The sequence below is a fragment of the Larimichthys crocea genome, chromosome XVIII, assembly GCF_000972845.2.
Source record: "Larimichthys crocea isolate SSNF chromosome XVIII, L_crocea_2.0, whole genome shotgun sequence".
Classification (NCBI taxonomy): Eukaryota; Metazoa; Chordata; class Actinopteri; family Sciaenidae; genus Larimichthys; species Larimichthys crocea.
The window spans coordinates 6,507,547-6,532,872 of NC_040028.1; the positions used below are offsets into that span (position 1 = coordinate 6,507,547).

Consider the following 25,326-nt stretch of genomic DNA (forward strand, 5'->3'; position numbering starts at 1 on the left):
AAGCAGATAGGTAGGTCTGACGTTGAATAATAAGTGAGTGAAGGAAAGAACATACTGTAAAGTACATACCCATTTTCAGTCCACCTTCTCTTTACGTACAAAAATAAAACAAACCTATGGATAAAAAATCCATTTACACACCGAACTACGTGACAAATAGAGCATTTTAACATTATATAAGGGATGTGCTGGCTCACCATAAGAAAGTTTCTTTCTAAAGACTAAATGTTATAGCTATGAGAGAGCAGAATCACTCAGAAGTGAGTAAAACAAGGTGGAAAAGAGGAGAACATTTAACATATTTAATCAAGTAAAATTAGTAGTACATTAGTCTAATTGCCTAATATTTCACTTTAAATAACTTGCAATTCTGAGATTTAATCATTGTGATAAAATCTGACTTTGAAATCTGGAAGTGTTTTTCTGTGTTCTGGTTAACACAGACTGCTTTCTAAGTGTATTTTGAAAGGCCTACCCTGTATTTTGTAGATCAGATTACAAGTGTTTTTCCAAAGATCTCTATCTATGTAATGGTCATGTGAAATCCCATTTCAGAAACAAACAGTCAAAAAACTGGTAGTAGGTAGGAATTATCTAGAAGGTATTTACACTGAAACACTTTGCCCCATTCATGCCTTGTGTCCCATTCACACTGGAAGATATAGTGTTAAAGTTAATCACATAAAATAGTTCCAACAGATATCTCTCCACACCTCTTAAGAAAATTGGGGCACCGCTCTTAGAGTGGTCTTTGTGCGCCTGTGTGCATGTGATAGCAATTCATGAGGAGAAAAAAAGACCTCAGTGTTCATGTTTAAAGGCTATTTTTGTCTGATATAGTATGAATGCATGAGGTATGCAGAGATCGTGTCAAATGATGTGCCCCTACTGACAGAAAAAGAAAAACAAAGCATTAGTCGGATTTGACACAGACAGTTACTAACCTCAGCAGGCCAAAGCCTATTTTTTTGCTCTTCTTCTCCGTCTCCTCGGGCTCCTCCACTTTCTTTTTCTTTTTCTCTTCCTCTTTCTCTTTTCCTTTCAGCTTGTTCTTTTCCTTCTTCTTTGTTTTTCTTTCTTTCTTTTTCTTGTCTTTTTTGCCTTTCTCCTCTATCCGAGCTTCCACTCCCTGGCGGGATGAACTACTTGCGGGAGTATCCCGACCTGAACTCGGCTCAGAACCATCATCTATGGGGAAGAAGAAAAGAAAGGTAGCAGATGAGAAGTAGAGCAAGAACTATGCTTTACAGAATAGTAGTAAAATAAAATAAATGCACTTGTCAATTAAACTTGGAGGTTCTTGCACTGAGTTGAAATAATAAACTCTTTGTAAAGATTACCAATAAGATGCTTTATAGAAGTGCTAAATCTAAAGCATGAAAGAGTCATCACTAAAATACTACTTAAAGCTCTGAACTCTATTTGAATTGGCTTGAAGTTAACAATTGGAGACATGACATGATGACTTGTCTGTGTTCATTTTATGGTTTCTTCTTAAATATTAAATATAAAATCAAAAGAAAACTCTTCAGGTCTAACTTGACCATATCGTGATATACCATTGTATGATACCATACCATGGTACGACAGGAACAATCAACAACTAATATAAGAAATATTAAACCTTCCAAAACATCCCAAGAATCCTTTTCATTTATTCACTTGGCAGACACTTTTGTCCAAAGCTAATCACTTTTGCCAGTTTTCAGTCTTCAGCGTTGTCCTAATGTTCAAACTACCATGAAGAGGAGGTCAGTGCTGTAAAGGGAGAGGTCCACTGGTACATAGGCCTGTAGCTGAGACATTTAGCTAGGGCTCTTTGCCCAAGTGACTCATTAAAGCAGTAAAATAAAGTCACATCTGAGAGATCCCACAGCGAAACATAAGTGAAAACCACATATCTAGTTACAAACAAAACACACAAACAGACATATAAATTAAAAGAAACTATTACACAATAATGAACATATCCACAAATGAACAGCTAAAGTACAAACAGACACATAGCGGTAAACGTTCCCTACTCGACATCTCCATGAGATTTATCAACTGTACAGTGAGTTAAGAAAGATAGGAAAGCCAAAAGTGTAAACTGTGATGCCTCATTACTTCTTCAGCAGACTGGAGGCCTGTCCTTGAATTACAACGATCACACACACACACACACACACACACACACACACACATACGCACACGCACACGCACACGCACACACACACACACACGCACATAGACAAACTACTTGTCAGATTTTATAAGATAGCCAAACCAAATTAGTTACTTCGATTGAGATTTAACTTTGTGGGGATATTCACTTCACCCTTAATTACAAAGACTGTCTAGCAACAGAATGGAATTGTAATTGCTTGTGTGTGTAAGTGTGTGTGAATATGTATGAGTGTGTGTAAGTGTGTGTGTTTGTATGAGAGAGAGTTTCTACAAATGCACAGTTGCATGCTTGTGCAGGAAGCAGGTTAGTCTAACTTTTATTTCCACTCTGAAATTTGCTCCTAAAACAAAATGTTAAGTTGGGGAAAACCACTAGTTCTGTTCTGACACACTTGGGAAATTTGGTTAATCGAGGTCGGCCACGTAATTTCTTCTGATGCTGACATTGTGATATTTGTATCATGTGTCATCATATTAAGCCAGTCACTGGGTTTATTTCTGTAAGCACCCTAAACACAAACATAATGGAAAGGTGTAAATATAAAATGGAATATTCCATATTTTGTGCTTCATAACTGGCTTGCCTGTTGAAACAAAGACAACGAGGAAGAGACAAAACATAAGGTAACACACGTGTGAACAAATACAGACACAGGATGACAGAAACAACTGTGCAGCACTTTAATCCATCCCAGATGAACAAGACATCAAAGCCAATGAGTCAAAGCCTCTGTAGTCCTCTTGACAACTAAATTCACTGGAAACTGTGAAGCACTGTGGTATTAGCTGGATTCACTCCACAACGCATCAGTTACCCATGAACCCATGACTAAATATTCACTGTGTACTTATACATTGTCAAAAGGTTAGCAACACTAACCTTCCTACTAATCCACCAAGAAAGAAAGAAAGAAAGAAAGAAAGAAAGAAAGAAAGAAAGAAAGAAAGAAAGAAAGAAAGAAAGAAAGTGGGCTTCACAGAACTGTTCTCTGTCAATTAACAGCAGCTCTCAAAGTGTTGAACATTTAGAAAGATAGTGACAGATGTGACCGCTGCGTGTGTGTGGTGTTGACATGCCCTATTAGTCCTATCCTGTGTGAGTGTAGTGATCTGAAACAGGCCGACTCATTACTCTGGTGGTGACTGATAAGAGTTTGCTGCTAATAACACAGCTGGGAATTGAAACACACCTTCCGGTGAAACAAACCGAGCAGATACCATTTAGCTCCTGGATAAATATTTAAAGCTAAAAATTAAATCACATATTGTAGGACAATGTTGCTGCTCTGTTTCCGATGTGCTCACTACCAAACTATTCTCATTGAAGCTATTGAAGTTTGCTTCAATCGCCATGTAAGAAAGAATAAAGGCACTGACGATACATGTTAACCATTAGAGATGACTAATGAGGGGGGTGATGGATGGTGAAGATCAGCAATATCAAAGCAGTTTTTAGCAGCCACATAGAATAAGTTAGAGAGAGTTTGTTACTGTATATACTGTACAGAGCACTATAAGAACACAGTAAACAGACATAAATGAGCCTCTTCATCCCTTACCATCATCATCTTCGGGAGGCCCATCATAGGATTTATCAATAGCTGCCCTGAAGCTCTCGTTGCAGCCTCTTCCCCTGACCATATTTTGGCGCGGACGGTGGAATGGGAGGAATTCGTTTTTTCTGTTAACCTCTGACATGGCCGTCTGGAGACTCTCCAACGAACTGGACTTCTTCAAGCCAAGGGTAGGACCGAGTTCTATGGGAGTTGATGGAGCTGAGGGGACAGAGAGAGAGAGACAGAAAAACAGAAAGAAATAGACAAATTGTAAGAAATATGTTACTGTTGGATGGACAACAGGTGACTTTGGTACCCTTATTGAGAAATACATTTCTTTTGGATAATAGTCTAATTCTACTGAAATGGCTACAATCAAATACTTCATGTATACAGTTGGAAGTATCCAAGTATCAGTATTTTACCCAGAACTGATCAGTCTGTCAAATAGGTTTACTCTGCTGTGCCCTCCTCTGATTGAAAAAAATCCTATAGAGACACTGGCTAAGAGCCAGAATCATAGTTGAACTCGAGAGTGAAGAGCCAGGGAGAAAAAAAAAAGTACAGTGATGTAGTTAACTATGCTGTTGTTGAGTTTATGATGGATGTGAGGTCTGCTTCACTGTTACTGGTTCTCCATCCATCATCACAAGTATATTGTGAGAGATATTACTGAGGGAGGGAGGGATCCAGCAGAAAGGATGATGAAGAGGATAACCACAGATTAGAAGACAGAGCAATGGTGGAGGTATTCAAGGGAGATTAAGGTAAAGATCAGATGTCTTGAGAAGCAACAACAAAAACACGCGAGGTATGCCAACTTTGCATGTTCTCCTTTAAGCACACTATGCAGTACTTATGTTAATATCCCGCTGCAGACCACTCCTCGCACCACCTGCGAGGATTGCTGGTTGTAAAACAAGGAGAGGAAGTGGTGTGTGTGCTGGTTTGCCACTGACTGCCACCCGAAACAGGGAGATGGGATGGTGGGCAGGATGCGTAGGAAAAAGGGCAAGACGAACGACGACTGGGAGAGAGCAAATGAAGTTTCCTCTAGGGAATACCATGGTGACAGAGAGGAAGACAGAGAAAAATGGGGAAGAAGGGAGGAAGGCTGGGCTTGCTGCCAGCTCAAAATACTAATCCTTACACACACACGCACACACATTTTGGATTCCTTGCTGGCTCTGGCTTGTCGATATGATGCCACTGTGATTCATGATAGCTAAACCTGCATCACTTTAGCTAATGATTCCCTATACACGGCACTGCTCTTTGTGTGTGTGTGTGTGCTTCTGTTTGTGTGTGTGTGTTTTTTTCCCTAAAAGCAGAGGAGATGAGGAGGCTGACTTCTAGATCTATTTAAACGACCATTAACCAAACACACACACACACACACACACACAAAGAGTAATAACACACACTGAATGTATGCACATGCATAATGTAAGTCGCCTCAGAGAGAAGATGGACAAGGGCCATAACGTATGACATTTCCATCCATAAACACAGACCACATGACATTCAGATGCATACTGAAGTAGCACACATTATACAACCTATATTGAATCAGTCAGATTCTGTAGCTTCTTTGATACAGGCAAATTCAAAAATGTTCAAATGTTTTTTGTTGTTTTTTTGCTGGAATAGTAAATCATGTTGTTCTGTCACAACAAGCCAATTTCCACCTACCCATGCACAAATCAAGTCTAGATCAATTACAAAAAATGGTGGAGATGTAATTATCCGAACTGTGAAAAAAAAACAAAAAACATTTAAGATTGAATGACAGTGATGCTACAACATTTACACAGTGCTGACTTATACTCTTGCAACAAATCCAAAAGGAACAATGGAAACTTTCTGTATTCAAAAAGATAAAACAAAAAGAAAAATGGGACTGACTGTCTGACTGTTCATCAACATGAAACTTCCCTCCCACTGCATGTCAAAAGTTAAGGCAATGTAATCAAATTCACGCCTACTATGTTATGCCTCCAGTTTCCAAACAGCTATGGCCCTAATAACTCCACGTGTAAGATAACCTTGGAACAGAGTACAATTATATTTGTTATGATATGTCAGTATGTGAGTGACTATATCGTTTTTGCATCAAATATATATTTCTTTCTTTGTAATGGGTTATTCAGGTTCTTCCTTTTGGCCATCTTGATCAAGAATCAAGGTTATCAGGGCCTGCTCAGCATTTTCATATTTGTCATGACGGATCTTCATTTGTATGACCACTGATAACCAACTATATATACGACTTCGTACTCTAGGCCATCAGCCTAAAGCAAAGTATAGCTAACGTCACATTTTTTAAACAAGAGACGTACCATATGCAAAAACAAATGTAGGGATGAGAGTGGTGCGTTTTCTTAATAAAGGTTACATGTGCTCATTTCAATAGATAATCCACTACTTTGAAAACTATTAAGACTGCGGATTAGAGCTGCCAGTAACATTTGAACCAAGGCCACCAAAGGCATGAATAAACTCGACACGAATTGTCCAGGATTTTTGATGTATTATTCTTTTTAGTCACACTCTAATCTGAGTCCTGAAAGCTAACATGTTTGCAGTTGCCAACGACATTCTCAAAACACAAGTGCCCTCAAAGTTAAACCAACATCTGACGTTGTTATTTCAGTTACAATAAATTCATAATCCGGAACGCTTTGGTCCCAAAAGACATGTCTAGATTTGTGCACATCAGTCACGCTAGTCATTTAGTCACGCCTTGCTTTCTATAGATTAATGCATTCCATGTGAAATATCCGTGTGATTTAAATTCAGTGTTAGGAGGCAGGGTCAGGGTTCATTTTCCACCAGGGGATCTACAAAGTATGAGGGCAACTGCAGCCAGTTTAAGAAGTCTAACACAGAAGGCATACAGTATGTACACAGACAGTGACCTCTGACTTCAAAGTTGTCTGTTTGCAGAGGGCTGGGTAGTAGGAAGAAATAAATAGTATCAAATAGCTTAGTGGTGCTGGGCTATCAGGGAATGAACAACACACACACACATACAGTATATATATAACTACATACAGACAGGTGGTGATGACCATGCATCCACCTACTCCAAGACACAAACACACACTTGGTCTCTCACACACACCAAGTATTTTGCTGTGAGTAGCAGGATTTGTGTCATAAATGTAATTACTGCTGTCCAACTGTAAGATGATAGAATTAAGCTGCTTTTAAAGAAAGAGAGGGAGGGGGGTGGGGGAGTGGACGATAAGCAAGAAGAGTCACAAAGTGGTTGGAGAGAGGATAGGAGAGATGGGGGCTGGCAGAGAAAAACAGACACTGTGAGAGGACGCTATAGAAAGAGAGACAAAAGCGAACTGAGCATGGGAATGAAAAAGAGAGGATGGGACTGACAACAAGAGGGAGAGAGAGAGAGAGAGAGTAGGAGAAAAGAAAGCAAGAAAAAAAAAAGTAAAAAATTAAAAACAAAACACAAAGAGAGAGAACGCCAAGCAATCCCAAGGCTATTTTGTTGGCAGGACGGCAATGGGCTACTTTCAAAGTCAAAATTACACCAAGGAGCAGCTTAGCAGTACGCTGCAGCAACAAAGCCAGCAGGACTCCGCACCAACTTCTAGAACACCAAATAACACTTAAGAAGCTCTCATAAGGAGATGCAACTCAATTTATGCTTTATGTCTCTTTTTTTCAGTGAAGAGAGGATTGGACTTCTCTCACTGTCCCACCAGTGGAAGTTCCCTCGAGTTGCAACCCAGAAATGAAGGAAAATGCTACATCACAGTCCAAATACTTTATTATCCTATCCATCAGGATATGGCATGTCTGAAGACAGCATTGCAAAACTGTTCTTTTTATACGAATAATTAAGTTTTCACACGACATACACTGAATTCTTCATGTAATATAACCCCAAGGCCATGACATGACTCTGTTTAACACCAACATTCTGTGAATGTATCTGCAACCTCATATGCCTTTCTCAACTTGTGAGCAATCAGTATGCTTTATGCAGCCAGGAAAGCCACTGCGATACAAGATTTCTTCTTCCCGGGAGTCTCGGTACACTTATGAATGGTAAAGTGTGTGGACTGTTGTGTGTATCTGCAGTTAGATGTCATAGGCTATGGAGGGAAGATCATTCCTGAAAGCAACAGTTTCTGAAATATTATGTGTGTGTGTGTTATGTGGTTCAATCTCCCAGCCGATGAAATGAGTTTTTCCTCTCCCACAGGGCTCCATAATAATTGAATGGGGATCATAAACCATAAAAAAATGACATCATCCTCAGCCTTGTGTCAGTATTTACTGGTTCCCACTGAGGTTAATGCAGATGCTGCTGCACTGAACAGCAGCAACTTAAAAAGAAATACTGAGAAATAATAATGCAAATATGTCTGGCAGCTCATAACAACAAGCCACGGGGTTTTGATTCCCAACAGTCGTGAATGTGTCCTTTCTGTGTCTTGAATGAGGTTTGTAGAGAACCAAATAAGTATAAAAGTATAATTCATCAGATCATGATATACTCCTTATCTTATGTGCACACATTAAAAATAAGTCCCTACTTAATTTGACCCAAGCAATTTAGTCAATAAATACAAAGTCAGTGTTTGTGCCAAAACAAATTACACTTAATAACCCTGTGTTTATTACCGTTGCCTTACTGTAAACCCACACAAGTGTCCCTTTGTTTTACCTGCAAGCTAAAGCTGCTTTTCAAAGTCACCCAATGCTCACAATTACCTCAGTGCTCAGAGCTACGACCCTTGAACAACCTTTAAACGTCAGAAAACATCAGTCGCTGTGTAAGAAAATGTGTTTTTCAGGTTTGTTTTGTGGCCACTGACAGGAATTTAGCATTAGTCAACCTAACTATAGTTGGAGATGTGGACTAGATTGACAAGAGACAGCCATTTCATTGTTCAGCAAGCCAGCACACAAAACTCCTCTGTCATAGGGAATGTGAATGAGTAGTACAGGACAGACACAAATGGCTCCCTGCCCTACCCCCCTCCCCTCTCAAGCATGATACAAAATAAAGTACAGTACATGTCAGTGGCCAGTGTGTAGAGCCTGATAGAGATGAATGGCTGTACCAGCAAGAAACGACAGCACTGACCATCTCCTGATTACTGCTCACCTTTATTGGCTTACTGTGGGAGATGGAGAGGGGTCAAAGGGCATTCAATATACAGAGAGGCAGCCAGGAATACACACAAAAGACAATAAGATGTCGGTGTGCGCTAAACACTTCAGACGGAGGCAGAACCCTTGTAAAAAATTTTTTTTTTAAATACGAAAGCAAAAGGTGTTCAAGATCAAGCGTATGCACGCACACACCTGAACACACAAAGTGAATGCAGGATGATAAAAACGATTGGACAAGCAGCGATTACTTTGTTCAGTCAATTGAATCCTGTGTCTAAGAAGCATTTGCACGCATGCACAAGCGCACACAGGGATGTACTACTCTCCCTCTGACAAATGAATCCATCAATCCACATCAGTCTAACAAGGTGGCTTTCAGGTTAAATCCACAGCAAAGTCTGAAAGAGCCAGAGAGACTAGGAAACAATGAAAAAGGGAAAAAATAAGAGAGAGAGAAAGAGAGAGAGAGAGAGAATCACAGAGAGGGGATATGGGGAGATGCAGCTCTCTAAAGACTCAATTTTGGCAGAGCGTGCAACTGTCGTAGTCAAAGTCAAAGTTCCACAAGGGAGAGATTCAGACAATGGACTGCACCAGACTCCCTCAGCATCACACTGGTCTCCTGACACACACACAAACACATTTTCAGAGAGACGTTGTTCGTTCTAAGCTACTCTGTCTGTCAGCCACTAAGCCTGAATGGCGTTGGCAAGAAAGACAGTGAGCCAGTGAGAGAGTGACCGAGAGCTGGTGGTGGGTGGAGGAACCAAAATAAGACAATACAAAGATATTAAAAACAGAAAAGTGCAACGGAAGCAGGCAAGCAATTGGGGCTACGCAGTATTTCCAAAATACCAGTTTAATGCATGATGTGTTTGTGCACAGGAACAGACCATTTTACCAGCCGTCACTCCTTTAAGTAGCACTTCTGGTCTTTTTAGGGGGGAGACTTTTTTTTATACACATGCACACACTTCTACACTTCTACTTCTCGCTTTCCTTTGACAAGCTTTGTATCATTCCTGTAGATATTCGTTGCTCACCGTTTATTTTCACAAGGAAACATCTCTGATACATTGATTCTGGCACGCACACACACACGGAGCTCCAGGCTGTCCCCATCTCCAAAGGAAAACACGGTGAAAGAAACACAGCTGCAGCCGTTTGTTTTATGTCAAGTCAGCAGTGTGCAGTACTTGACTGTACTGTCCTATTTAAAGTGGTATGAGGAGAGAATCACTACACTACTCCACATATGGATATATTCAGGGTTGTTTTTTTTCTTTCCATTTTTCACTAAGACACTGTTTATGTCATAGCTATACTGTATGTTGTGACAGTGATGTGAATAATATCTCATTTATTTTGAAGCATCTCTTCTGTCACTCTATCTGTATCTCATGCGTTTCCACTTCCAACAGCTGATTTGATTTATTACTGGAATGATTGAGCTCGTATTTCTGTGCGCCACCACAAAGATGTCAGGCATGTCTGACCACAAAGCCCGACACACACACACACTTTTCTGTGTTAATATTTATAACAGTAGAATGCTGAATTTAGGACTTTTTGATGTGGCAAGGTGTTTGTTAATGACATGTATTATTTACTGAAGAGAGTTTCAAAAATTCACTCAGCTGCAGCATCTACACAATGGGAAAGGTATTTAGTCACAAAAACAGCCACACACTCACTTCCAGGGAAGGTTTCCACACATGCATACACACACATTTTTTAATGTGGTCTCTCCCATTTCCGTCACTTTACATCTCAGATTCTGCAAAATTATAATATAATATGAAATCTTCCAAGGTTCACATTTTCCACAGGATGATGGAGACTTTCCATTACCATAACATTACCATACAGTAACAGTATTAGTTTTGTGTGTGTGTGTGTGTGAGTGTGTGAGTACTTTTGGTGCCCAGTGGTTTCTTGGGGTGTGGAGAGAAAGACCATTGCTGGGAGTGAAAACAGTATTCCCAGAAGTCATTGTCTTTAAACTCCTCACTTCCCAGTACCCCACCCCACACCCCCTTCTCTCTCACCAAAGTCCATGCAGCTGCCTGACGTCCCAGCACAGGGTTGCTGGAAGCATTTCAGTTATAAAAAATACATTAGAGCAAAGGAAAGTGGGTTGGAAAAGAACAGTAATGCTTGCCAGGCACACACTCTCTTTAACAGCTCTCTGGGCTATGTGGCATTATAAAACAGGAGACACGTTGACAATCAACAGGTAGTCTATAGGGATATTGTAAATAAGCTTGAGTAAAAATGACAAAAAAAAAAAAAAAAAAAAAAAATCAAACAGGGGGAAAAAGAGATAGGGGCCCTTAAAGGCTTTACCGGACATTCAACTGTGGAAACCAGAGCTAAAACTAGAAAGGTTGGAAACTGGTCAGGTTTGCAGATTAAAAACAATCAGGTTGACTGTGACCTAAAGTTCAGGTCAATTTAGATTCAGTGATAACAGATAAGGCAACCATAAACAAACTGACTCTGCTAAACTTGCTGAAATTGCTATGTATTCTGTCAATTTCAGTCAATAAAAACAGAGTTATAGGGACAGGGTGAACCTTCTAGACTATTTGCGTTCTGCAGCATATGCTCTAAACAGGCGTATCAAAAGCAAACAGAAGCCTGCGGAGCAGCATAAAAAAATGAAAACAAATTGAGGAAAAAAAAAAAAAAGCCATGTATCCAAATTTGCTCTGTATTCCTCCATTACAAGGCCGGATTAGCAAGACTCCCAGGGGCACTGGAACTCCAGGTTCATTAGGTATCAGTTCGGTTATTTGAGCAATTATAAATTTGTATTACCAAAGCATAATATGAAATAAGGTGAGTCTGAGTCACTAAGGCTGAGGTTAATCTGGCCATGGTCCATACCTCTGCTGTACCAAATTAGCCATATTACCCAAGATTCCTTTATGTCATTCACTCAGTTCTGTCAATGAGTGAAAATGTGCTCTACTGGAAAACAAAGGAAGTAACTGACAATGAGGCTGATTTCATTTAACATCTGTAAGCAATTCATAGTTATTCAAGGTTTTTTCCATTTTACAGCCTTCTGAGAGCGAACAGGGCCACATAAATGTCGTCATAGATAATAAAAGCTGACAAAAACATCAGATGTTTAGAATCGGTCTGCTGACAATCTAAAGCTTTTCTTTGGAAATGTGAGAAATATGCAACCAGAGTCTATGACACTTGAGTTGTACTGTTCTTTATTCTCCCCACAAAGCCTTACCTCTCTGTGTTTACCATTTCAAATCCCTCTGAAGTAATCCTCTTTGCTGTACAAGATCTTCCCCCCTGCCTTCCTTTTTACATCAGTATATCTTGTCCAGAACACGTGAAACCACCATCCCCATGTTCTGGCTCATACAGCATGCTTTGTAGACTACAGGTGCACTTAAGCTTCAATCCTTAAATGAGAAACTGAAAACTAAAAAGAGAAACATATGTTTTCTCCATTGTTTCAACTGTTAAAAGAGGAAGAAAGTCATTTTCTGTTTTGTTATATTAGGGTTTCACCTGCCTTGCATTTTTCCATATCTTGTCTTTTATACCGCTTGTATCGACTTGCTTGCTTCCATTATAATGAATATGGACCCAGTCTATACAAGTATAAAACTGAGGCACAGCAGAATGTGGAAAAGGTTGGACTGATTGACAACAATAAAGTGGCACACAGTGAGACAGACGTACATATAGTGGAATGAAGTGTGAGTGCTCTAACATTCAAGTAGCTGCAAATGAAAAGGGAGAGACTTCAAGGCGAGTTGAAAAAAAGAAACATCAGACTTTTAAAAAGGAGCATGTGCAGGCTACTGAAGGTGAGAGGTTTTGTGTGTTCTCTCTGATTGTATCGCTTTCTCTTTTTCTCTCTCCCTTACTATTAAGAACAAGCTTATCTACATGTGTCTTTAAGAAGTGGCCTTCTCTTCTCTCTCCAGTCCTTCTGCTAATTTACTTTCATCTGCACTTCAAACAAATCAAGTAGAAGTAGTATTTCTAGAGGCATGTAGAGTGTAGCCAAGTGTACACGAGACATTAGATGATGCGAGAGGAAAAGAGAGGTAGCATGTCAATGCAACTCTCTCTCTATATATATATTGACTTACAGGGGTGATTGAGAATGGGGGGTGGCTCAGACTTGATTACTCACACTACAAACTTTTAATTATAATCTAATTAGCAATTCAATTTCAACAATACAGACACACACATTATCTCAGCAGGTTTGCCTTGATTGAGCCTCAAGTGTGCACCATTACTTTAATCTTCTTATTTATTTACTTATTTATTTTTTTCAGTATTGTTTTTTTGGTTCTGTTTCTTACCCTCTATGTATATTTTTGTCTGTGACTGCCTTTTTTTCATTTACTCTGCTTTTGCCATCTTTGGATGACAACTTTTTTTGAGTTAGTTGAAAAAGTTTGTATACATTGTACACATGTTTTTTTAGCATCTTTCCATGTATGTGCCATCAATCATGTGCAGGTGAACGTTGTCTGCATTGGTCTCACCTGGAGTGCTTCCAACCAGAGATCCTACGTTGCTCTCATCTGCCACTGAAAGAACAAAAACATGTCAGTATGCAAACATTGACTCACATGCTTTCCATTGCCCACCTTTGACTTCCCTTGACTTCTGCATTTTATGTATATGTGCAAAATGTGCAAAACTGCTGTCCTCATGTTCCTTATCCTTAAAAACGTGTTTCATTGTTATTGTACTTCTCCTTCCTCTCTTCTTCTGTCTCCATCTTTCTCTATTATTCTTTCTGTCTTGTCTTACAAGATGGCGGAGTAGCTGTTTTTTTTCCCTCTGATGTTAAGCCAACTTCACTGCTACTGAAGTCATTTCCCTTCCTCCCTTCTCTCTCACTTCATTTGTCATCTGCCCTCCCTTCTCTCCTTCAGTCCCTTATCCCGTTTCTCTCTTGTTGCCACTTCGCCTCAACCTATCCCTTTCACCTTCTGCCCTTTACCCTCACTTCTCTTCTGAATGTTTTCATTTTTTCTTTAGTTACACTCATGTCACCCAGCAGTCTCCTCCCTCTTCCCCCCTTTGATCACCATCCTTTCCATCACTGCTCCTTGTTAATCCTCCTTTCACTTTCTGCCTCTACCCCAGTCTTGCTTTTGCTTTTTCTCCCTCCTTCCTAAAGCCACAAAGAGACCAATGCCGACAAGAAACACATTGACTGGTAGCACTCAAACACACATACACACACACTCAGACCACAAAAACCAAGCACTAACATGGCTTCTCCCAGCAAATACTTTTCTAATGAAAACCAAGCCTAAAGCGTAATTCTAGCTGCATGTGTGAGTGTCTGACGGCATCTGTCTGCGGTGAATCAACACGACTGCTTCAGCAGCCCACTAGTTTGTGGATCACTGTGCACGTGTGTGCCTACTTCAGCATATCTGTATATGCCACGTGTAAGAGATACAAAGCCGTCTTAGAAAGAGTCTCAAAAAGATACAAACATGCAGACGCACACACACACACACACACACGCACACACACACACACACACACACTAGGGCTGTCACTGTTTCAAAAACTAACTAACGTAATTCATTCTGATGAATTCAAACCCAACCTAAGTAGCTCGATCCTAAACAAAGTTAGAAAACCAGTGTTTTTACTGTTTGCATTTGCAGTGAAAGAATTTCAATCAAAACAAAGAACAAAACCTAAAGACAAACACTGACAGAGACAGAGAGGAAAAGAGGTCAAGATGGACGGTGGCGACAGGAAAGGGAGTTCATTATTTGGAACCAATCTTAAAGTATTCTTAAATTTTTAATTTGGCTGGAAAATGAAATCAGGACAAATTAAATAAAAATGAAATTATGTAAATGACGCACAAATAAAATGCTGAGAATGCTTTATGTCTCTCTTCCTATGTTTCCTTTCTTTAACACAAACACAACAGCCAAAACACAGTGCGGGCTGGATTTTGTCTAAATGTACGTCTTACAATGCACAAAACACTTTTGAGACACAGAATAAAATTCTGACACGCAGCAATTATATACTATAATCAGCAGATTGGTGAAAACAAACAAGTGATTTCTCATTTTCCTAAAGAAAACCCACAAAAGTTTCCATGACAGTGTCACCAACAAGATCATTTTACATTCATACATGTTAGGGCCACATAGCGGTTCTGCATCAACTGTTTGTGGTCGGCACCCAATCGGAGGTAGGAAAACATCAGAATCTCATGCCAGCTTCATTAATAATTAGCACTCAAATCAAGTTCAGTCATTGTTGATGGTGGCGTAGCCAAAACTATGTGATATCGCCTGATTTTTTACATTTTAATGAGCATTTCAGAGCCATTCTGCCACTAATGTGTGCCTCTCCGACTTTACATTTTGAATTCCACTATAATGACACATGGATGTTATGGCAGATAATATACCAATTATGGCGGCATTTGTGAGTGTGTGTGAGTAAAAAAAATATTAATAATAACTCTGTCATTCAAAAAACTGCACATGAACAGAAAATGAATGTATAAGTCACATGTCCACCTAGTGAGCTGACATGACTGTCCTTACAGTACTAATAAGCAAAAGCGTATTGCCAGATTGTTACACAAAGTCGACTATGCTGACAGAGAAATATTTGCTAATTGATGCTCAGGTTAGTTGATATTACTACCTCATTAGCAACCTGGTCATGGTTTGTGGTGATAGCAAGACTTCAGGAGCATAATTCTCCCGTTCTGTCAGAACATTGTACACATCATCTAAGACCCTACAAGAGACTGCCATGATTTTTTTTGACTGAATCATCGTCACAAAGTAAAAACAAAATTAGCTTTGTGTACTCGTTTTCATCCACTTCTGAAATTGTGTACACCTTCTTAGCTGCAGCGTTCTTGTCTTCTTTATGATGTGTGAGCCATAGACAAATATACATAGACGCCGCATTGAGCGGGTTGGTCGTTGGTCGTGATACGTCAACGGGTCCGCCATATTGGATGTGGCAGATCTGCCCGTAAACTAATACAAGGAAATGAACTGAACTTCATAAAGTCCCTTTCTATAAAGTGCTTTAAGTTAATGTCTCTTATACACCCATTCACACACACACTAATATATCTGGGAAACAAACAGGCACCAAAAAACAACGTATGTAACTTTTAAAGTGATGATTATAAATGTTTACTCCTTATGTAAGCACCAAACCAACGTATGTATTTTTCTAATGCTGAGTGTTTACAGCTACTAATGTGTGTAACACTGTTACTGTGATGATAAATATTGAAATATTTATATTTAACATTTAATCTGTGTCTATAATAACCAGATCCTGAAATGTAGATATGACATGAGGGTTTTCTGAATAAAGAGCACTAACGTTTACATTTCGTCGACGTACGATTCAGTGCTCAATGCGGCGTCTATGTTTAATGTCTATGGTGTGAGCAATCTGTTCTCCTGAACTTTATAAAGACAGAGAGCATGCTGGGAAGAAGAAAAAAAACACCAGAGAGGGATATAGAAGGATTTCAGGCTATTCTGCAGGGATAACATTTATCCACAAAGATGTAAGGTCCTCCCCTTAACAGTATTTCTGGATATAAAACATCTTAGTCTTTGATAAATTCTGATCCTCTACTGTCAGTTAGGACAAAAAGAGACATGTTTTTTACTAAGCCGTTATTACTAACTGCTTGATATTGCTTGAAACACATAATGCCGTCGAGCAGTAATTAAGTGTTTGTCAAACATTCAGTAAAGATGAAAAGTGCAAAAGTACAAAGGATGTAACATACAGACATACAGTACACACCATTAGTCTGTTATTTGTCTAGAAATGGCTTTGCTATTCAAATAGTCTCCTGCTCTTTTGTCCCATTTCCTCTCTCACACACATTTGGCTGGCAATGGAGCCAGCTTGAGGAGGAGGACTGAGGGAAGTGACATTTGAAACAATAAGCTTTTGTTGCACTGCGCCATCCACTGTCATATGACACAGATGTTTGCATGAGCACAGACATAACTGCGCACATACACATATTTCTAAAGTTGACTTTTTAACAATCACCGAAATGTCACTGAACCCTCGCATCAGAATATTAGCACTCAGGGAGCAACAGGTGACAAAGCTGATGTGGAAATCGGGATCACTGTGGCTAATGAAGCTGAAATTAAAACCCTGCGACACAATTTGTGACCCACTCTAATTTTCTTTGTCAGACAGTCAGAAAAATAAATCAGAGTTAAAAGAGAGAGGGAGGGAGGGAGTAGTTTGCTAACTGTAGATTTATACATGAGAAAATGTCACAGCTTGTCATTCCTACAGTAAAAAAATGAGTCTTCTCCAGCCGGTGGAGCAGTGGTAGTCACAGAGAAAATCACTGCAAGGCAAAGAGACAATCAACTGTCTTTCCACTTTCTCCTGCTGCCTCAGCCTCACTGTTAACACAGATTTGCTCTGTGTCACCTGTCATCTACACCTTTCTTATTCTGCGATACAAAACTTCTTCTTACTGGAACTTTCTTCAGATATTGATGGAGCAAACAGGTTCTATATCTGGGTTATGTTTTAAATAGTGCCACAATTTAGATGACACAAGTGCTTTCATACAAAGAGTTACACACATATGACAGCAGAGAAACACATCAAACTGTGTCTGAATGACCAATCATATCAGTTGTTTTCCAATCCAAGTGAGCATAGACAGCCACACAAACACACAGTACAGACATCATGCAACAAGCATACATGGCTCTCCACCTGTGAGTATGTGTGTGTATGGTTGGACAATATGCAGTGTATGTTTTGCAGTGCTTTGAGCAGCATGCCATCAGTGCAGCAGCCATGCATCAGCAGATTTTCTTTCTTCTTTTTTTTCTCTGAAGAAAAGATGCATGCAGCCACCATGCAGTGCATTATAAACAGAAAAAAATCTCCCCACCAGTGGGCTGCTGGTTCTGAGTCGTACCCAGGTCCATGCTCTTCGAAGCTTTGACATGTTGGAACTGCCGCTGATTCTGGTTCTGGGCAGGAGACTGAGGCTGAGCCGGGCTAGAGGTGTGAGAGATTTCCCTGAAACAAATTGATTAGACGGTCAATACGGACAACCAATGTGTTAGTTACTGTGATCTTTTTAAGTTAGAATGTAATTGATCTGATGCTTTTTTCTAATTGTTTCAAGGCTGTTACGTTCTAAAAAACAATTAAACACAGCCACACCTCCGCACAATCCTGCCAGAAGGTGTTATATTGTTGAATTTTGTGTAAACGCAGCCACAAGTTGGGTGCACTTTAACCAGAGATGGTCCAACTCAGGCACAGATAGGCTAAACATGACTTACCATTTTTATTGTGGTAATGGAAATGCAAATCAACGAGGCATGGTTTGACTTGCCGCAGCCAAAACATTATCATTACTACTATTTAACAACTATTTTCCACTTGTATCATTTGTTCTGGTTTATATTTTATTATTTGATATAGAAAGCACTCTGTACACCATCACACACCTTTCCTGAAGATAGGAGTGTTGGTTAGAGCTGCTGAACTCTTCATGTCCATACAGCTCTCCATCTTCTTCCTCATCCATGTGAGAATAACTCCCATTGCTCACTGAAAAAAAAAAGAAGTGACATATGAGAAATGGTGACATGATGGGTTAGGTAAATGGATTGTACTTATATAGCACCTTTCTAGTCTTTCAATCACTCACAGCGCTTTCCCACTGCATATGTCATTCACCCATTCACACACACACACATTCATACACTGATGCCATGCAAGGTGCCAACTGCTCATCAGTTTCTGGGAGCTAATACGTATTAACATTCAGGAGCAATTTGGTGTTCAGTATCTTGCCCAAGGACACTTCAACATCGACCAGAGATCGAACAGCCAATCATCTGATTAGTGGACAACCCACTCCACTTCCTGATCTACAGACGTCGATGACAGTGTTTTGTTTATCGAGAACGTAACTGACCTGGAAACAGTGTCAGTAAACTACAATTCAGATGAACAAGCAAGCAAGAATGGGCTTACCAGTGAATAAGCTAGGACACAGCCACTCTCATATCCCACTAATTATTGATGGTGATAATTGGTGATTATTGGATGCTCAAAAAATGGGTGGCAGAACTCTTAAACCAAAAACACACACCTACTAACACTGTACTCAATACATGTTAAAAAAGAGTAGGTCAAACCTAAAGTTTCACTGACAAAAGGTCTTGAGAGTGAAAGACAAGAAAAAGATAGAGTAAGATGGAGAGAACGATAAGCAGTTGAATGAGGAGGAATACAAAGAAAACAGAAAGAGGATGAACACCACACTACAAACACAGCTGCTCTACATGTACAGAATTTTGCTGCAGATGTAGCTCAGAGATATGGCTGCGTCTGCTTGATAAACGATTTTATGACAACTTGATGCACAGACACACATTCCGCCCGAGCACGATTTACATACAGTCATCACTTCTCAGAGTGCGTGCCTGCCACACAACACATGCTGGGATTATTGCACAGTCTTCACTGTGTGTCCTTTATGTGCTTGCATCCGCGCATGTGACTAAAAAAGTAGAGTTGCTGGAGCTGGAGAGGGAAACAGCAGCGTCTGAAGATATCACCTCCTCTCATCTCCATCTCTCCTCCTCACTGCACTAATCACCTGCTTTATTTTTCTTCTGGTCCCATTCTTGCAATCTGATATTTTGGCTGTCATTTATCTCTTCTTTCAGATCTCCCATAAATCATTTTATCTCCCACTCAGTTTTCTGCCATTTTTTTTCTTCTAAACTTCCTCCCTCCTCCTCACTGCCAGCACCTTAATCAGCTGAACTGTCAAAAACCCATTCTTCTTTCACCTCACACACACACACACACACACACACACACACACACACACACAAATGCACAGAAAGCTGTTCTCACTGACTCCCACCCTTTGAAGTGAAAAAGGCATTTGCTGTGTGGATGACAGATCAATAGCAGTTTGCTCCAGTGGCAGATATATGAATCCACTTCTTTTTGCACTCAACTTTTCCTTCCTTCCGTCTGTATTTGTCTACAACATGTCTGTATAATCTCCTCTCTCCGTGTCTCTTATTTCCCATCTTTTCCCTTTTCTCTCTCAGGAGAAACGAGTGTGTCAACAACTTTATGCATTAATCCAATGGCTTATGACAATCAAACAAGGGCCTGCATCACTAAAAGATGCCTAAACTTTCTGATCAAGTCAAGTGTATTTTGTCTGAACAGTAACCCCAAAACCCCACCGGGCATGTCTCTGTCAGCGCTGTTTTGGTCCGTCCTCCATGCGACTTTAAACCCAGGAGCATTTCAGAAGCGTAGCAGTTTGCCTGCCAGACTTTGCTTGGGTTACGTGCTTCTAAATGTGTAAATATGCTACATAGTTATTTGTTTTTTTAACTAATTTTGTTTTTGTTTTTGTACCGAAATGATAATGGGTCCAGCAAGTCCTTTCTCCAGTGCTGACACAGCCCTAAAACAAAGCATAAAGAGGTCTGGCTATGCAAGATTATCATTATCATAATAGTATCCTGATAATCTAGGTAATTTTCTCAAACTTAGCAAATCTCTCCCAGAGCCAAAGAAGACATTTTACAACTATTTTCACAAGCTGAGTAGCAATAACGAGTAAACTTATCTTCAGAAACACACATACTGTACTGTTGTGTCAGGAACATTTTGATTTTCTGTCACAAAATTAATTTAAATAGGGCACATGCTTAGATGACAAATTTGGGAACGATTGCATAATATTTAAAGCTAGATTCAAACTGTATTTTATTTCAGTTCATTCCATCAAGTAAGATCAACTCTCCAGAGAGAAAAATGGAGAAATATAAAGAGATGAAGTGCACAGAAGAGTAAAAAGTGAGAAGGAATCACGGTAGCAGACAGAATGAGATGCAGCGATGGATAAGAGATAAAGAGAAAGATCTATAAATGTAAAAATAACAGATCTGCATAAATACATATGTAGAGAATCATTAAATTCAATTTATTCTTCTGCAAACGCACACATCAATGCAAGAAAAAAAAATCTTCATTTTCATTTGGACTTCAATGCCAAATAAAATGAATTCAGTATGCGAAATAGTTCATTAGGAGAGTAAAATGCTGGCAAGCGCACGCGCACACACACACACACACACACACACAAATACACACCAAATGATAATATCAGCACACACAACTCCCAGAGCCTGAGAAATGTGCTTACTGTATACAGACACATGCATAGACACACACTAATGTGTCCATGCGAGTGGCACGATAGCTGAGGTGAATTTGAACAGTAAAGTGTATTCAAGGTCAGAGCTGTTTACCAGATCCATTGCAAACATACAAAAACAACACTGTTTAATACTGGCTAACAATCCCTCAACCAACACACTCACACACACACACACACACACACAACTGCCATTAACAGGCACAAAAACAAATACACTTTTTAACAGGCACACATAAAGGCTAGCAGGACTTTAACATATATCCAGACGATACAGGAGCGAGAGTGGGCAGATGAAGCACAAAGAACTATAATAACACTTTATTAACATTTATTAAACAGAACAACCTTGAGAAACATGAGAGGAAAATAAAGGTAGGGTGAGATCTAAGATGAGAAATGAATCAAGGCTAATTAAAGCTGCGGTGTAGAAGGAAATAGATGTTTTGTTTATGTTTGTTTTAGCTTGTTTTATCTTGGAGACACTGTTTATTTTTCCTGATTATTTAACTTACTCGGTGATTTGCTGAACTTATTGCAAATGATGCAGCCACCTTTGATCCCATTTTAATTCCAAAAAGGAAAACGGGGTAAACAAAATAATAGAAAAGTTAATGAAGTTCAGCTAAAATCAGGGATGGAACTGGGTCAGTATGAACAGGAGCACTATCTCAGGAGGGAAAGTCAGGACTGAGCAGTGTTTCAGTATTCTACACGGTAAAGTGTGTGTGTGAGTGTGTTTAGGGAGAAAATGTATTAGACACAAGCAATAAGAAGTGAACAATGTCATAAAAGCATGCAGGGTTTCCCCCCTGTACATTTTCCACCACTGCATCTAATGTAACCAGCCCTGAAAGTAGAGGTAAAAGCATGTGGGTATATATCAAGTGCAACTAAATGGACTAATTAACATTGTACGGCAGCATTTCTCCAAAAGCCAGCAACCAAGGCTCAAATGAATGGGCCATTCTCTTCAAAACAAGGACATAATGCTTAGTGTAGATTACGACACTGAAAAGAACAAGGGAGGAAGCTGTGCTTAATGTTAAACGGTAATACTAGAATTACAAGAAAATGATTGAGGGATTTCTGCTAGAAATATATCATGTGTTTGTTTTTTGTTGTTTTTTTTATTACAGCCAACTAGAAATACAAATGTAGTGGGTTACAGCACTCCTGGTGGAGGAAGTGTAGATCGGTTTCAGCATACTGTTTTTTGGTATTTAGCACTTTTTTGGAAAGGAGTGGGCCTCAGAGCATCTAAACCTGAAATCTGATTTAACTTTTTGTACCTGAAATATATTCCTAAATGTCTCAGTAAAAGTGGCAAGTACCTTTTGAATATCTTTTTAAATCAATTTTGCCAAATTTCACAATGCATGACTTTTGAGCAGCCACCAAGCAGACGGACTGGTGAGGAGCGGCGTGAGATGGTTAGGGTTAGGGTGAAATGTCAGGGCAGGTCACCGAATCTAATGGATCACCAAATGTGGCTTAACACGGGTTCACAAAACTCAAACCGTCACACTAGTGCTGACAAATATGAATTAAGATTCTGTTACTGCCGTTTCTCTCTCAAATGATTTCAGAAACATATTTCTGTCTATGTTTTAGGTGTCAAAGAACTCCAGCAAACTCTCAGTGAGTCACCACCAGCCAGAACATTTGGTGGTTCAGTGCAGGGCACTCAATTCATGGCAGTTGTAGCACATTTTATACCTTTTTGAGCATATACCTTTAGCTACACCTTTTTTTTCTCGGGTCATGTAGCACAAATACCAAAAATGTTCATGTCTTTCTACTGCATAGACAGGCCAGTTTTATGAAAAAACAATCTTCCCAGCAGTAAAATCCTCCTTTAATAAAGAAATAAATACTAATAGTAGTATTAATAATATATGGTAGAATATACTGGTAAGAATAAATAAACAATCCTAAGATTCTACACAAGCATCAGATGAAAACCTTTTTATAATCGATGCTATAGAGACATTTTAGTCAGGACTTGTCAGTACAGTTTAGTGTTTAGTACTTAAAAACAGATCTCATGGGAAATGCTCTAACAACCAATAAAAGCTTCTTCACTACAGTACTGATATCAAGCAAAAAGGTTTTTGGTATAAACTACCTTCCCATACACACACACACACATATACTGTGTGTGAGGGGGACTAAAAAGGAGACGAAACAGAGAGGAAATGGTAAATAAAAATCATAAAATCTAATTAAATGCATGCTGTATGTAAATGTCTACTAGGCTTCTGCCTGAAAAAAAAAAATCCACTCACCATTAAATGCATAAAGATTGTTGTTTGCCGCGGGAGGCCGTATGGGGCCGTTAGTCTGGCTGACCAATCCTGTCTGACCGTTCACTGGGCTCCCCAGTCCTGACAAGCCAGAGGAGCTGTCAAATGAGCGACTGGGTGACACACCATGTTGATCCTAAAACAGGGAGGAAACAATACTACTAAACACTTTCAAAACTTTTTTTCAGACAGACTGATAATGGTCAGTGGTGGCTCCTGAAATTCCCTTTTTTAAGTATGTAAAAGCAGCTACAACTGTGAAAAGAAACATCACTAAATCAAATCACTAAAACATGGTATATCACATCTTGATGATTCTTATTATCAATCCATTTTAATTTTTTTATTAAACCTTCTTTGATGTAATTATCTGGTATGTTGATTGCATTTGAACTGAGTGATGACCAGAGGAGTAAGTGAGGGATTTGTAGTAGTCTATTCAAATACAATTAGATTTCAAGGAGACTGAATAAAGAGAGCAGAAGAAGAGGGAGACACTCGAGACATGGCGGATGATCAAGGTAAAAGAGGGGACTCCGGTTCCCATGGCCTGTCGGGTTATAACTGCCTGTGTGTGGCAATGACAGTCACGCTGACACCTATCCCCTCTTGGGGCCCTGAAATAGTCAAACAAAGCCTCAACACATCAGTGTTGATGTGCGTCTTTGTACGTGTATTATTTCTTTCGGAATTTAATTCGCGTGTGTGTGCATATTAATTCAAGTGTACATAAGCACAACACTCTGCAATGTTCTAGAGGTCCCGTGGGCCCCCTCCCCCCAGCACACATCCTTTTAGCCAGTGTCATAGTGTAATCACATTACTCACTAAAACAAAATTCTCTTTCAGGCAGCGAAAAGAGGTTACTGAGGTGGAAAAAAAAAGTTTTTAGATTCAAATAAATATGTTTAATTTATGTTACATATTGCGTTTTTTTTTCTTGAACTCAAAAGTCTTACTACGGACAGTGCTGCCTTATAGATATTTGTTATATTATTTAGCTTGAAGATGTCGGAGATGTTCGGTCTGTTCATGAGCGAAAAGAGCAGCAGGATAAAGTGAGAGATTAGAGAGAGCAGGCTGGATAAATACAGTAGGAAGAACTGAGTGGGAGAAAAAAGCAAAGCACATAGACGAGAAAAAGAAGGGGAAAAAAGATCAGAGGGGGGAAAAAAAGAGAGTAGAGTGGTCCACTTCTGTAAGGTTAAAAGCATCAATACTGAAGCCCAAAAAAAGGCTTTTAAGGTACTAGTCTCTTATCTATCTGCCTTTATCTTCCTTTCTTTTTTATCCTTTCTTTTCCACTCTTGAGACAAAGAGCGAAACATGGATGCGACTCTTTGATGTCTCTAACAGCTTTCACCATCAAGCTATTGACGGAGGATGCCCTGAGCCCTGCAGCCCGAGCTCACCGCTACATGCACACATACGTTCAGTATTATTAGGCACTCTTACCTGAAACTAATGCAGTTTAATTCAACAGCCTCGCAATTAATACGAGTAATTAGAGTGGTGTTGAATTGATTGTCATTTTGAAGGCTGTAGTTCGTGGTGCTGAACCGCTTTGCATTCTAGTGTAAGGTGCTGTTAAGATTTTACTTTATTCATATCTAAATACTGGAACTTTTTTATATGTATTTTTATTTGTGCTCGTCCTTGCATCCGTGTGTTTGTGTGTGAGTATATCATGCAGAGTGTATAACCTGCAGGCCATGCAAAGGGCCATTTACCCTTAAGCCAACAACTCAGTTTTGTGTTTGCAAAGGTTTGTAGAAACATTCTCCAGAGCTGTGCAAAAGGCATGAGCTGAAAAGCAGCCGAGATGAAAAGCATCTTTTTTTTTTCTTTTTTTTTTTTTACCTCATAAAGAAAAGAG

At 39.5% G+C, this 25,326-nt stretch overlaps 1 protein-coding gene across 5 annotated transcripts in view; it reads right to left on the reverse strand.

Moving 5' to 3' along the window:
* Positions 1 to 25,326, reverse strand: part of pard3bb (par-3 family cell polarity regulator beta b) — a 192,379-nt gene that overhangs the window by 81,194 nt on the left and 85,859 nt on the right. For 4 of the 5 annotated variants that reach the window (XM_027290885.1, XM_027290884.1, XM_019269595.2 and 1 more), the window contains 6 exons: positions 23,433 to 23,586; positions 18,395 to 18,497; positions 17,827 to 17,957; positions 13,406 to 13,450; positions 3,729 to 3,944; positions 945 to 1,188 (listed from right to left, as the gene is read on the reverse strand). In XM_027290885.1, the coding sequence (XP_027146686.1) occupies positions 945 to 1,188; positions 3,729 to 3,944; positions 13,406 to 13,450; positions 17,827 to 17,957; positions 18,395 to 18,497; positions 23,433 to 23,586 (893 nt within the window). The remainder of the gene's footprint in view (positions 1 to 944; positions 1,189 to 3,728; positions 3,945 to 13,405; positions 13,451 to 17,826; positions 17,958 to 18,394; positions 18,498 to 23,432; positions 23,587 to 25,326) is intronic. The other variant, XM_019269594.2, reaches the window with a different exon arrangement.